Here is a 13,571-nt window from a genome sequence, read left to right on the forward strand (position 1 = left end):
AGTTTTAATGCTTAAGGGTTGTTAAGTACTGCCATTGGTTAAGTGAACTGACATTCTGCCTATATCATGTATGAGTTATATAGTATTAGCTCATAAGGTAGTTTAGTATAACTTAATCTAAAAGGGGCTAATCACTTTGGCAAAATCACTTATATAGTATTCTTGTGTTTCTTAGATGTTAATATGTTGTAGATCGCTATCTACTCAGGTGTCAATATCAGGTCCTTAAGTCGGTAATTAAAATCTTGAGGTTTGATAGCATTTAATCTATATATGATTCTGACTGAATTCTTAAATGTTGAGTTGTTAAACCAAAAATAAGCTATATGTTGAAGATAGGGTGCTACCAAATGGTTTTTTCCTAAGTCTTAATATATGCTTGGTTAAGATGCTAATTTTTTCAAGTTTTAAAGAGTGGTCTTACCGCCAAACTGAAACAGTGTGTGATGAAAAATCAGCTTTTGCATTCCCATGTCTAAATGTCACCTTAGCCTAAAATGTGCTTATGAATTATGTCCATTTATGCCTTCTTTATAGTTGTGAATGAAATGTTTATCATGAACCAAAATGTTGATCTTGCACTACTTGCATTACACTGTCCTCAGATCTGAAACCTGATTTCCTTAGATCACATCTTATCTCTTCTTGCTTCATATTGTTTTAAGCCATCTCTGCCCGTGACCAAACTGAAACTGCTCCATTTATTTTGGGCCTACTTTATTCGTTTCTTTTGTTGCTTGGACACGTTATTGGGCCTGCACTTGTTTTCCTTTAACTGCTTTGTTGGTATTGGGCCTTACGGTCCATTCTATTTATTTTTATATGTCATCAGTTCGGCTGTAAGCTTTTGTTTGGGCTGGATATTTCCTTCGCATATGATAATTATCTTTAAGTTTTCCATGTATGATGATCGCGAATACTATAAATTATGCCGTGCTCTAATCCTACTTTTTTCTTTTCTTTTCTTTTGCATGATACACCGGAGTCGAAGAGTCTTACTTTAAGACTCGACGTCACCCCGCAAAGGCTTGAAATGTGCATCCACATCCTCCTTTATGCCTCTTAGTTCCTCAAAATTCATCCGAACAGAACTGAAGATTCGAGAAAGAAAATGATAACATTTGGCTATACTCTTCCTTTAGTTATCTATCCATAATTATATATTTGCTAGCCTTCTAGTTGCTGCCATGGATATTGTTTGTTAAATTTTTGTGTTTGTGATTGGCTTGAAGTTTGAAGTGTTTTGAATTCGAGATCTTTGACCCAGACGACTAGGAATATATCTAGTTGTTAAGTAAGTCATTTGTCACATAGGATCATCCCTCCTAGTTCACAAATTATTTATTCATTCTATCGTGTGGATTATAATATCGGATAAAGGATTTTTAAAATTATGTCTAATCTGGGTAAGAATGGGTAATTCTAAAATGACCTATGTTTAAGAGTTTCACTGCTGTTAGCCCAGGATTTATCAAATGTGCATTGTTTTCCTATACCAAAAGGAACCGTAAGCTGCGTAATCGGAATAGAACTCGAATTCATTTTCTTAAAAATAGTTTTTGTCTCCTTCAAATGAAAAACAAGTAGAGTTTTCTTTGGAATTTAGCTTCAGCCATGTCAAAAAATAATGTTTCTGCCAACTATTTTCTTAAAATGCTTTCGTTATATGCTTCTAAAGTAAGTTGTGAGTCCAACATTTTTTTAAAGTCAAAGGCCAACTTCTGTACGTCCATTTTATATCAAATGTTATTTTAATTTCACTTTATATATTTTAATATTACAGTGTTCTGATAGTCATCCTCTTCTTAATTCATTTGAGGTTTGTAAATATTTATAGTTAAGTACTTGCCTACTTGTTTCTCAAACACTTGGCCTTTTTAATTTACTCAGTCCGGTCGGTAAACCATTGTTAATGGGTCTTAAAGGATGCCTAATACCTTCCCTTTAAACTAATTGAACCCTTACCTAGAATCTTAAGTTTCGTAGACATTAAAACAGAGTTAACTTTAAAAATAACATTAATGAACTTTAGGTGTCCTAATTCACCATAAATAATTAGGTGGCGACTCCCTAACTTTAATTAACCCCGGAATTACCGGGATGTTGTAAGCTATTTTGACTTCGATTAAAATAGGATATAACACAGGGTATTTTAGGCGAAGGACAAAAATTAAAGACCAGCAGTTTGAGGGACAAAAACTAAAGACCACCCTCAACAAACGGCAATCGAGCAAATTGTCCCTTCAGATATGAGGCTTGACGTTAGACTTGGGCTTTCCAACTTCAGGCCAGAAGAACTGAAGTTGCAACTTAAACATGAAAACTCAAGTTTGATGCGAAGTTGCTAAAAATATAAATCTCAACTATATTTTACCTAGTAGTCCTTGTGCACTTCTCCAGCATTCTGGCTAAGGCTGGGCATAAATATCGAAAACTAAAAAATCGGACCGAACCGAACCGAACTTCAAAAAAACGAAACCAAAAAAACTGAATCGAACTAGTTTGGTTCGATGTTCGGTGTGCACCTTCAAAAAACCGAAACCGAAATAGCCGACAGAAGTTTGATAAAACTGAACCGAAGAACCGAACGCCCACCAAAATTTAGGATTAATGTATGTCCTTTATTTGTTTTATTAATTATTCTTACTGTATGTATATAACACCTAGTAATTCTATATCATGGTTATGATTTTCTGTTCTTGTGTATACTGTTTGTTTGATTTTGATTTCAATTTATTAGTTTTATGTTTTATTGCTTTTGAGATTATGAATTAGTGTAAATGAAATCACTTCTAATATCATATCAAAAAAACCGAATTGAAAAAAACGAAACCGAACCGAAACCGAACTTCAAAAAATCAAAACAGAAAGAACCGAACCGAACTAGTTGGGTTCGGTTCGGTGTCCACCTTCAAAAAACCGAAACCGAAATAGCCGAACTGAAGTTTGATAAAACCGAACCGAAGAACCGAACACCCACCCCTAATTCTGCAGCTTTTAAGCCCAATTCAATATCCTTAACAGATATATTCAGGGGCAATTTACAGAATTGTCCTTCGCTCGGGGTGATCTATAATTTTTGACCCTCAAAATGGTGGTCTTTAACTTTTGCCCTTCTGAAATTCTGCCTTAAGGCAGAATTTGCATGAACAGATTTGCAAAATTCTGCCTTGAGGAAAAATTTTGCGATTTTTTTTTTACTGAGCTGGGGTTCGAACCCATAACCTCAGGGTATTAGGCGAAGGACAAACTTAAAGACCACTAATTTGAAGGGAAAAAATAAAGACCACCCCAAATGAAGGGCAATCCGCGCAAAAAAAAGTATAATCAGTTGTGGGTTTGGCCCACTTATTCGGGTCACTTGCACTTTTGTTCTATTTTGTGCTGGTCTTTAATTTTTGTCCTTTAAAATCGAACTTATGCTTAGAGGGGCATAAATTGCGCATTATAATATCCATAAATTATGCCAGCATCCTTAACGAACCTATACCCAGCTAGGCATAACTTTGATTTTGGAGGACAAAAATTAAAAACCAACCATTTTGAAGGATAAACATTAAAGACCAGTCCATTGGAAGGATAAACCTTGCAATTACTCCCAGTTAGGGTGTTCATGGTCCGGTTTGACTCGATTTTTGGTTAAAATCAAACCAACCCAATTAAATCAGTTTTTTTTTTTTTTTTAAATATTGAAACCAAATCAAACCATTATAATAGAAATTCTATCGGTTTCGGTTTCGTCAGTTTTATCGGGTTGGTTCAATTTTTGTGGGTTTTAAGGATGTATTTTGTAATGCAATGAAATTGATACAAGTACACAAGGACAAAGCAAGTGAAGCTAATTCGACAAAAAAAAAAGTATTCATTCACTACCTGGAATGCTTAGTTAGAAAGTGAACAAATTTTGTAACAAGATCAAGATTTAATAACTTGTTCTTTAATGCGACAGAACAAGAATGAATTTTGAGATCCATTAAACCATTTGATTGCTAGTGGTGTTCTTGCAGTTTACACAAATTGGTCAAACTTTACTTTCTAATTGTTTGAATTAGTATTGAATTTCTAAACATATACATATTTTAAATACGTATATGTTTATCGGTTTGGTTCGGTTTGACTCTGTTCTTTTTTAGTTTAACACCAAATCAAACCAAATATTATCGGTTTTTGACTAAGATATCCTTATTATTTATTGGTTATTACATTTTTTTTCTCATAAGCTCCAATGCTCCGGAAAACATAAAATAAAAATAATAAACCCAATCAACTGGCATCAAAATCACCTAAGCATCGAGCAATTGAACTTAGATTAAATATCTAATGCACAATGTAATTTCACTATATCATTGACATTACAGTTCATATTTTATATTATCTCTATTATGATACAGTAATCTTAATTTGTTTGATCCATTCCGTTAACCTGCAAGTTTGACGTAGGGGTGAATGTTGTTAAAGGGGTTCTTTTATAGTTGAAACTGCTCTCACTCTAAATTAAATACATATAACATCTTATATCAATGAAGTATAATTGATACAATACAATTAAGAATATTAAAGTTAGATTTGCAAATTTTGACTTTGCGTAGAGAAAACAATTACGAACTTATCAAGATCGATCGTATCTTTTTTTTTTTTTTAGATCGATCGTATCTTGATGTTCTTACCAATGATAAAATAAACGATTAAATAAAAACATCTATATTATGGGCCCATTTGGCTTAGCTTAAAAAAAGCAATAAGCCAAAAAAAAAAAAAAAAATTGGGCTGCCTCAACTTATTTTTTTGAGCTTATTTTAAGCACAAAACAGCTTATAAGCTGGCCAGCCAAACACTCAAAAAAATTGAAAACAGCTTAACAGCTCATAAGCTGTTTTCAGCAACTTATAAGCCAATCCAAACGGGGTCTTTGTCATTTTATCATATTTTATTTTCAGGTAGATTTTTTTTGGGGGGTTGACTTATAGTCGCAAGTGTATCACATATGTCTAAAATACTTTAAATTGTATCACTGTCAAACTTTTATTTTAGTGGCCAGGTCAATTTCTAACTGCAAATAATTAACGTGTAGCCTAGATGTTAACGCGTTTCTTTAATTATGTGATTATAGCTTGATGCTATCTACAAGTCTTTCATGTTAGGAGAAGTAAAGGGAGAAAGAGACTAGGCAAGAATTTACGCAATCTCCAATTTACAAAGTACCAAAGCGTGTTATATTGCTCAGATGGTAAGCACCCTCCACCTCTTATCTGAAGGTTGCGGGTTCGAGTCAGCAAGGAAGTAAAAGGGGAAGCTTCTGGAGGGAAAAAAAAAACGAGGGACCAAAGCGTGTTATATATGTTGTTTCAAGTAATTCCGACCAATATACAAAACTTCATATATAGAAGTGTACATACATATGTCTTTGAGGTTTGAACATTGCTACATGTATGAGGAAACTAATATTGCACAACAATCTCCTCTTTTGATCATCGTAGTCTTCTTAACTTTCATCCTCTTTTCCTTTAAAGAAAAAGCCAATAACTTTAGATGAGGCAAAGCTCGAATAGCGAGGATGATTGTAAACAACAATTAATTTCATTGAGAAACATCATATAGCATTGCAAGATATATATATGTTGCATACGCATATGTATCAATTAATCATGATTAAGTCATATATATTAAGACTAAGATGTTTGGTTCATTGTAAACACCAAATACAAATAAATATTCATCGACTAGGCAACAACATCAAAGAGGAGATGGGATGGCTCGCAAAGGATGGGCTTTGGCTAAGGTTATACCAAATTTCTCCTCCATGTCTAATTCCATTGGTTCAATATCTGCCTCAAGTTTCCAATTGAAGGAATTTAAGAGTGAGCCCAACATTACTGGAACCATCCTCAATGCCAGTGGCAAACCAGGACATATTCTTCGACCAGCACCAAATGATAATAACTCAAAATCTTTTCCTCGCATGTCCAAATCTGAGCTCCAAAACCTCTCGGGTTTAAATACTAAAGGGTCATCCCAAAAGGTAGAATCTCGACCAATTGCCCACACATTGACTAGTACCTGTGAACCTTTTGGTATGATATAGTCACACAATTCAACATCTTGTTCCACTCTGCGGGGTAATAACAAGGGAACTGGTGGGTGCATTCTTAAGGTTTCTTTGATAATGCATTGCAAGTAAGAGAGTCGGGAAACATCAATTTCTTCTATTGGTTTTCCCTTTCCAATGATTTCTGCAAGTTCAGCTTGAGCTTTCTTCATAATCCGAGGTTGTTTAAGTATTTCTGTCATTGCCCATTCCAATGTGCTTGTAGTTGTATCTGTACCCGCACCAAATAGGTCCTATAACATTTGTACATGAAAGTATATAACCATAAATTACAGAACTAAAAAGAAAAAAAATCATAAATTACAGTAATTAAAAGAAACTATAATAGATCACTTCATATATAAATCACCATAACAAATAATCCTACATATACAATAAATTGGATCAAATTAAACAAGTATATCACGTTCTCTTACCCTTTGAATACAACTTCCTATACATGGTAAAATAATCTCGATAATCGATAAACAAATTTAAGATCATCGTTATTCCAACCGTTCAATGTAATAAGCCTGAATCTTTATTTTTCGAAAGTGTTGATATCTAATGCAGCACCACAATATAAAGAAATTTTATACTATTAAGTTGACTTACAATAAAATGTTACTCTTTACTCGATTGGAGAATAGGGTTGATTCGATATATTTTACTAGCAACGAGTCACATGCACGTCTGATTCTTTTTCTCTTTTATCATTTTTATAAATATATATATATATAGATATCCAAAAAAATCCTGGGGTTGGGAAGCCTATAGCAGCAAAGAGAGAACAAAACTTGCTACCTCTAAAATGTAAAATACTTCTATTAGTGAAGAAAATTGAGGTGTCACAATATGAAATCTGAAATCTTTATTTTTTCCTAAATAGTAACTATATTAAAATCATTTTAACTTTTGATGGTAATTAATGGCAAAGCCAATAAATGATGGGGAGTTAGGATGACAGTGTATATCAACTTAAACTCATAAACTAATTAGAAACGAATACGAACCAGGAACATGGACTTGATGTGATTATGATCGATCTCTTCAGGATTTTCTTCGCTAATATTGAGAAATGCTTCCAAAACATCACTTCTTTCACCGTGAAACATTCTCTTTTCCTCCAACCGTTCATTAATCAAACCATCAAAAAGTTTAAACAACTTACCAGAAAGAATAGTTGTGCGACGCCTTATTCCTTGAAGATCAATCTTTTCAAGTATGGGGAAAAAATCTACTAGGTTAGCCTTCCCTACCTCAGCCATGATACCCCAAATAACGTCCTTCAACTCTACCTTCGAATCCAATTAAAAGGGGTCATAATTACAGTTACAACAACAATATATTGCATTCAATGCGCCATTTAATCACAAAAAGAAAGTCAAAATAAGTGGTCTGGGTGTAACAATCACAATTTTTCATCTCTACCTTTGAATCCAAAAAAAATAAAAATAAAATCGTAAACAGTTATCTCAACATTGTAGTATATCTAATGCACCATTTAATATTCAAAACGAGGGGTCAGGGTGTTACAGTCAAGTTCTTGAGCTCTACCTTTGAATCCGAAAAAGGGTCAGCCAAATCCTTAGAGAAAAGGGTGTTGGACAGCAAATTGAGATTAGTCTTGAAAGCAGTTTGACCTACATCCAAAGCTTTACCTTCTTGGCTACATTTCTCACAATAAGCAAGTAATTCTTTCACCTTTTGAGATCTTAGATGTTGATTTGCATCAAGCCTATTGGAAGAGAAGATTTTTGTGTTCAAGATTCTCCTAAGTGTTCTCCATTGAGGACAAACAGGAAGCCATGCCACAGAGAATTTGTAATGGTTGTGTGCTTGAAGGGCATTAGGGACAAATCTACCTGAAAAAACTTGATCTTGATGTTTGAGGACTTGTTTTGCAATGGTTGAAGAAGAAATGACAACTGTAGTTATTTGGCCTAGTTTTAAACTCATAATTGGACCATAGAGTTTTGCAAGATTGGCCAGTGATATATGGGGTTTTGCACCTAACAAGTGAAGGTTTCCAATAATTGGCCATGGTGATGGCCCTGGTGGAAGTTTTTTGTTGCCTCTGCTGCATAATTTTGCTAGAGTATAAAGAAAACTCAAGGCAAAAATTGATCCCAACACAAGTGTATAGTAATCCATAATGCCTCTCTCTCCTCTCTCTCTCTCTCTCTCATACACCCTTCCTTCAACTCTGAAAGATAAAAGATGCTTACCTCTTTTATATTTAATTGAAAAGGCTCAAATATGTCATCGAACTATCGAAAATGACTCATTTAAGCCACTCATCAATAGTTTGACTCATTTATGCCATCGAACTATCGAAAATGGTTCATTTATGCCACTCATCAATAGTTTGGCTTATGTATCCCATCGCCGTTACCAAAATGACTCATCCATGCCATTTTTCATTAACACCGGTTTTATAATATCAGATATGACACGTGGCCTCCAATTAGAGGTCTACGTCGTTTAATTAAACCAGCCCAATTTTAAATCCCAAATTAATAAAAAATCCGACCCATACACCCTACCCTACCCACCCACAACCATAATCTAGTTGGAGGCCACGTGTAATAACTAGTATTGTAAAACCGGCTTTAATGAAAAATGACATGGATGAGTCATTTTGGTAACGGGTGATGGCATAAATGAGCCAAACAATTGATGAGTGGCATAAATGAGCCATTTCCGATAGTTCAATGGCATAAATGAGCCAAACTATTGACGAGTGACATAAATGAGCCATTTCTGATAGTTCGATGCCATATTTGAGCCTTTTCCGTATATTTTATAATGTAGAGGAATATATCCAATACACGTGTGTGTGGTCAATACATTTAAAATGTAAGCTACAATCTGACTTTCATTCCTTTGATATGATCCATGCATCGCGCCTATTCTTTTAAAAAGAAAGCGTAAGGTATCATCTGACTTTCGTTTAAAATGTAAGTCATATTCTTCATTGTTTTGCCTATTTCTTAATTTAAAGAAGAATTAAGCTGATTTATGATATTGTATTCATTGATAATGATATCATCAACTTGGCTGCACATCTGACTTTCCAGATTTCCCATCAAATAATTGAGGGCAGACATTTGATTATAACTTTTTGTATCTTAATTACTGGTTTGCCTTGTGTAACTAGCAGTCTACCATATATAACATATTTTGTCTGATTGATGGTTTCATATACTCCACAAGTGTTACCAAAGTAGGTCCAGATTTTTCTTGTTCTTGATCTCTTTTAACTACTTTAGTCATCCAATATTTTAAATCTAAACTTATCTCAATTTTGTTTTAATTCATGGTAACCTTTACTCCACTTTCTAGGTTATCAAATTTCATTTGCAAAATATTAACATATTTCTCGTCAGTTTAATCACTGTATATTTTGATTTAGCAAACTATATTATTTATCATGAAAATTAAATATATCAAGATTGAAAAATATATATCAAGAGTACATAGAGTAATTTGCTGAAGGCCTATAACTTATCGATCAGTTGCTTTCTTGGTCCATAACTACTTTGTCCATTAATGTTAAATGCATTTTGTTCTCATGCTCCTTTATATTATTGACTTGCATGTGCGGATAAAATTAAAAGAAACGAGAAGAGAGAAGATTTTTTTTTTTAATGAAACTCAAGATTGAAAACTATTCACAGTTGTGTAGAGTACGTAATTTCTATATTTCTAGTAATTAATTAACATGTAGTTTCTAAAGTTGCATGTGTTTCTTTAATTATGTGATGTGATATTAATAAATCTATCGTGTTCCGAAAAGAAAGGAGAAAGAAAAGTAGACGAGTTTACATGGTCTACTACATTTTCTCCTCGTCGTCTTAAAAAAATAACAAAAACTCTAGATAAATCATATAGTCCGAGAAACATCATTTTTGGACAGTTTAAGAAGAAATGACGTTTTTCCTAGTTTTAAACTCAAAATTGGACCATAGGTTTTCGCAAAATTGGCCAATGATATATGGGGTTTGGTACCTAACAAGTGAAGGTTTCCAATAACTGGCCCTGGTGCAAGTTTTTTGTGCCTCTGTTACATATTTTTGCTATAATATATATAAAGAAAACTCAAAACAAAAATTGATCCAAACACAAGTGTATAGTAATCCATTATGCCTCTCTCTCACACACCTTCCTTTAATTTTGAAAGATGACAAGATGATTTAGTTCCCTCTTTTGTCAGTAATAATGAAGTAGAGGAATACAATACTGGTGTATGTGTCATACATTTAAAAATCAGAACACTGAAAATGGACAAGTCAATAACCACCACGTTGCTAATAATATTTTATAAATATATTCCCTCCGTTCCATTTTAAGTGTCTTTTTAATTCAAAAAGATGTTATCAAAATAAATATCAAGATAGAAGTGGTTACTCTTTTCCAATTTTACACTACTAAAAATCATTTGATTTCGGGCAAATCATCCTTTGGAGCTTCTCCGATAGACATTTCATCTATCGAAAATCCAAATGTTTCGACGGATTTGCTAAAGACTACTGATTTCTATTAGTGTTACCCGTGCTATTAAAGGGGTAAAAAGTGAATAATAATAATACTCTATCTTTAATAGTAGTACTTCCCAATAAAAAAATAAATAAGGGCAAGTTTTTTTTTTTTTTTTGGCAATTAACAGATTTTTATTAATCACCAAAGTGTTGCTTTACATAACCTGAGCGCACCACATCCCGGTTGCTCATCGCATATCTCCTATGGTTCCTACCAAATACTTAACTCCTATAAAGAACAAATAGTATCAAAAAGGTTCCTATTTCGTCTAACTCGTATGCATATATGGGTCTGTATCATATGTATTAACATTTCCGTCGTACTTTTCTTGTTTTGAAATACCCGACAGTTTCTTTCACACCAGATTTCATAAACCACGCTTGCAAAACAAGCCTTTAGTAACATATTTTTAGCTCTCTTCGGCTTGCTGTGTTGCTGTACCCACTGCCATTCCAGTGCCCATGCTAAAATACTTCGTTTCCAGCCCAACCAGTTCAGTATCTGCTGCCAGACCTCCTGCGAGTATGTGCATTCGAAAAAAAGATGGTCCAAGGTCTCCAGTTGGTTGTCGCAGAGTACACAGGTTCGATTGATGCCCATCCCCCATTTCAATAGCAGGTCTTTGGTACGTATTCTGCCCAGGAGTGTTAGCCAGAGAATAAACACATGTTTCGGACAAGCTACATTGTGGCAAACTAGTCCTCTCCATGGTACTATCGAGATATCCCCCCGCAGCATCTTATATGCATTTTGAATCTGAAATTTGTCCCTGCTAAATAGTGTTTGGTTGCTTGTAAGCACTGGCCAGAATTTCCTCATGTGAAATATCTTCCTGATCATCCACGAGGCCTGTTTAGGCACCCCCATTGTCAGCCAATCTTGATTTTTGATATAATATGTATGCACCCATGCGATCCAGAGTTTCTCCTTCTGTTGACTAAGAGCCCATAATAGCTTGCATATGGCTGATTGATTCCATACCTTAAGGTTGATGAAGTTCAAACCCCCTGCATCCTTTGGAAGGCATACTTTTTCCCACGCGACCAGTGCCCGCTTTGATATGGTGGCCTCTCCTGTCCATAAGTAGCTTCGGCATGTTGCCTCTATGAGTTTGATCACTTTTTGAGGTAGGAGAAAGAGTTGGGACCAATATGCTTGAATGCCAAACAGGACTGATCTAATCATCTGGACTCTGCCTACGTAAGACAGTCCTTTAGCTATCCATGATGTGATTCTTGTTGTGAACTTGTCTACCAACGGTTGACATTGAGCTACAGTGAGCTTCTTTGTAGATAATGGCACTCCTAGATACTTGAAAGGTAGTTCACCTATCTCGTACCCAAGTACAAAAATAATTGCATCCTTTGTATCATTGTTAACCCCCCCAAAGTAAACTTGACTCTTTTGTATATTTGCTTTCAGACCTGATGCCTCAGAGAACATATCAAATCTGTCCCTTAGCAGTTGGACAGACCCGACATCTCCTCTTGTAAACATGAGGAGATCGTCCGCAAAGCATAAGTGAGTAATCCCCAGTCTTTGGCACCTCGGATGATAGTTAAAATCAGGTTCCTCTTTCAGTGTGCCAAGGCATCTGTTCAAGTATTCCATCAGAAGGACAAACAAATAGGGGACCTGGGGTCCCCCTGTCTCAATCCTCTTCTGGCCACCATGTTGTCTGATAAGATGCCATTAATTTGAAAGCTGTAACTGACAGTTTGCACACATAACATAATCCATCTCACCATCTGCGCAGGAAATCCCAGTTCTATCAGTATTTGCTGGATGAAGCACCACTCAACTGAGTCATAAGCCTTTTGGATATCCACTTTTATCATACATCGTGGGGAGTTACATGTTGTACATAATATTTTTTTAATGAACGTGCTAAAATAAAATTTTAAAAGACACTTGAACCAGAATGGAGGAATTTTTTAAAATAAATTATACTCAGATGGATCTGAGTGTCATATATTGAACTATCAAATAGGATCAACCAGTAGAAGAGGCGAGGGTTATACCTGACCTCTTTAATAAATACAAGAACAATAATAGAGCTACTGTTGCCAAAAATAGGATAGAGATGAAATAAAAGGGTAGCCCCCTATATACAAAAATGAATCCATCACCTGTAGCTATCACAAATAGGAGTAATACATTTAACTTGACCTAGTCATGTTCCGATTCTCATGGATGTCATTTGGCACTTGTTCAGCAGTCTCTTTGGGAATCATAAAAAGGGCGGAGAAGACCGATCGAGGGAGTAAGATATAATTACTACTATTAAATATCCCTTTTTGTGGCAACACGATAAAATTATTAATAACAAGTAGAAAATACAGCATTACCCAAAAAAAAAAAAAAAATATGTCTCACTCAATTAATACAAGTTATGTGAGGCTTTTTTCTATTTGACAAATTAGTGGATTCAAATCATAACTCTTTTAGGTCCACAAATTTTGAATCCACCAATACAAGAAATAGAAAAAAGTCTCACACTCGTGTTAGTCATATATAGTCCCTCCGTCCTAAAAAGATTATTTTAGTTTAACTTGACACAGATTTTAAAAAATAAAGGAGGACTTTTGAAACATGTGTGGTCCAAAATAAGTCTTACATATTTGTGTGACTTTAAATTATATCATAAAGTTAAATTCCTTTTAAATATTGAAATGTGTCAATCTTTTTGGAACAAACTAATAAGAAAAGTAAGACAATCATTTTAAAACGGAGAGAATATTTTTTAAAGTGATCAAATAATATAACACAATAATGAAAGCCTTCAAAATGATTTCGACGGGAAATTCTTTTTTATTATCTTCTCGGACAGGCACACCGCACACCAAGTAACACTGGCACGGGCTTTTTGTTTGTTCAGTAAGTCTCATCATTTTATTCACTTTATAATTTTAGTAAACTGTATTTATCATGAAATATTAAAAAT

At 34.4% G+C, this 13,571-nt stretch overlaps 1 protein-coding gene across 2 annotated transcripts; it reads right to left on the minus strand.

Annotated features, from left to right (window-relative positions):
* Nucleotides 1–5,633: 5,633 nt before the first annotated feature.
* LOC132610485 (geraniol 8-hydroxylase-like) lies at nt 5,634–8,301 on the minus strand. 2 transcript variants are annotated; one of them, XM_060324801.1, is made up of 3 exons: nt 7,643–8,298; nt 7,099–7,383; nt 5,634–6,339 (listed from the first exon to the last, which is right to left on the minus strand). In XM_060324801.1, the coding sequence occupies exons 1-3, from the start codon at nt 8,237–8,239 to the stop codon at nt 5,734–5,736; spliced, it is 1,488 nt and encodes a 495-aa protein (XP_060180784.1). In that variant the 5' UTR covers nt 8,240–8,298; the 3' UTR covers nt 5,634–5,733. The 2 variants fall into 2 exon arrangements, with proteins under 2 accessions (XP_060180784.1, XP_060180785.1); XM_060324802.1 differs by lacking the exon at nt 7,099–7,383 and having other exon boundaries at nt 7,643–8,301.
* Between the last annotated feature and the right edge of the window lie 5,270 nt (nt 8,302–13,571).

The sequence above is a fragment of the Lycium barbarum genome, chromosome 9, assembly GCF_019175385.1.
Source record: "Lycium barbarum isolate Lr01 chromosome 9, ASM1917538v2, whole genome shotgun sequence".
In the NCBI taxonomy this organism is placed as follows: domain Eukaryota; kingdom Viridiplantae; phylum Streptophyta; class Magnoliopsida; order Solanales; family Solanaceae; genus Lycium; species Lycium barbarum.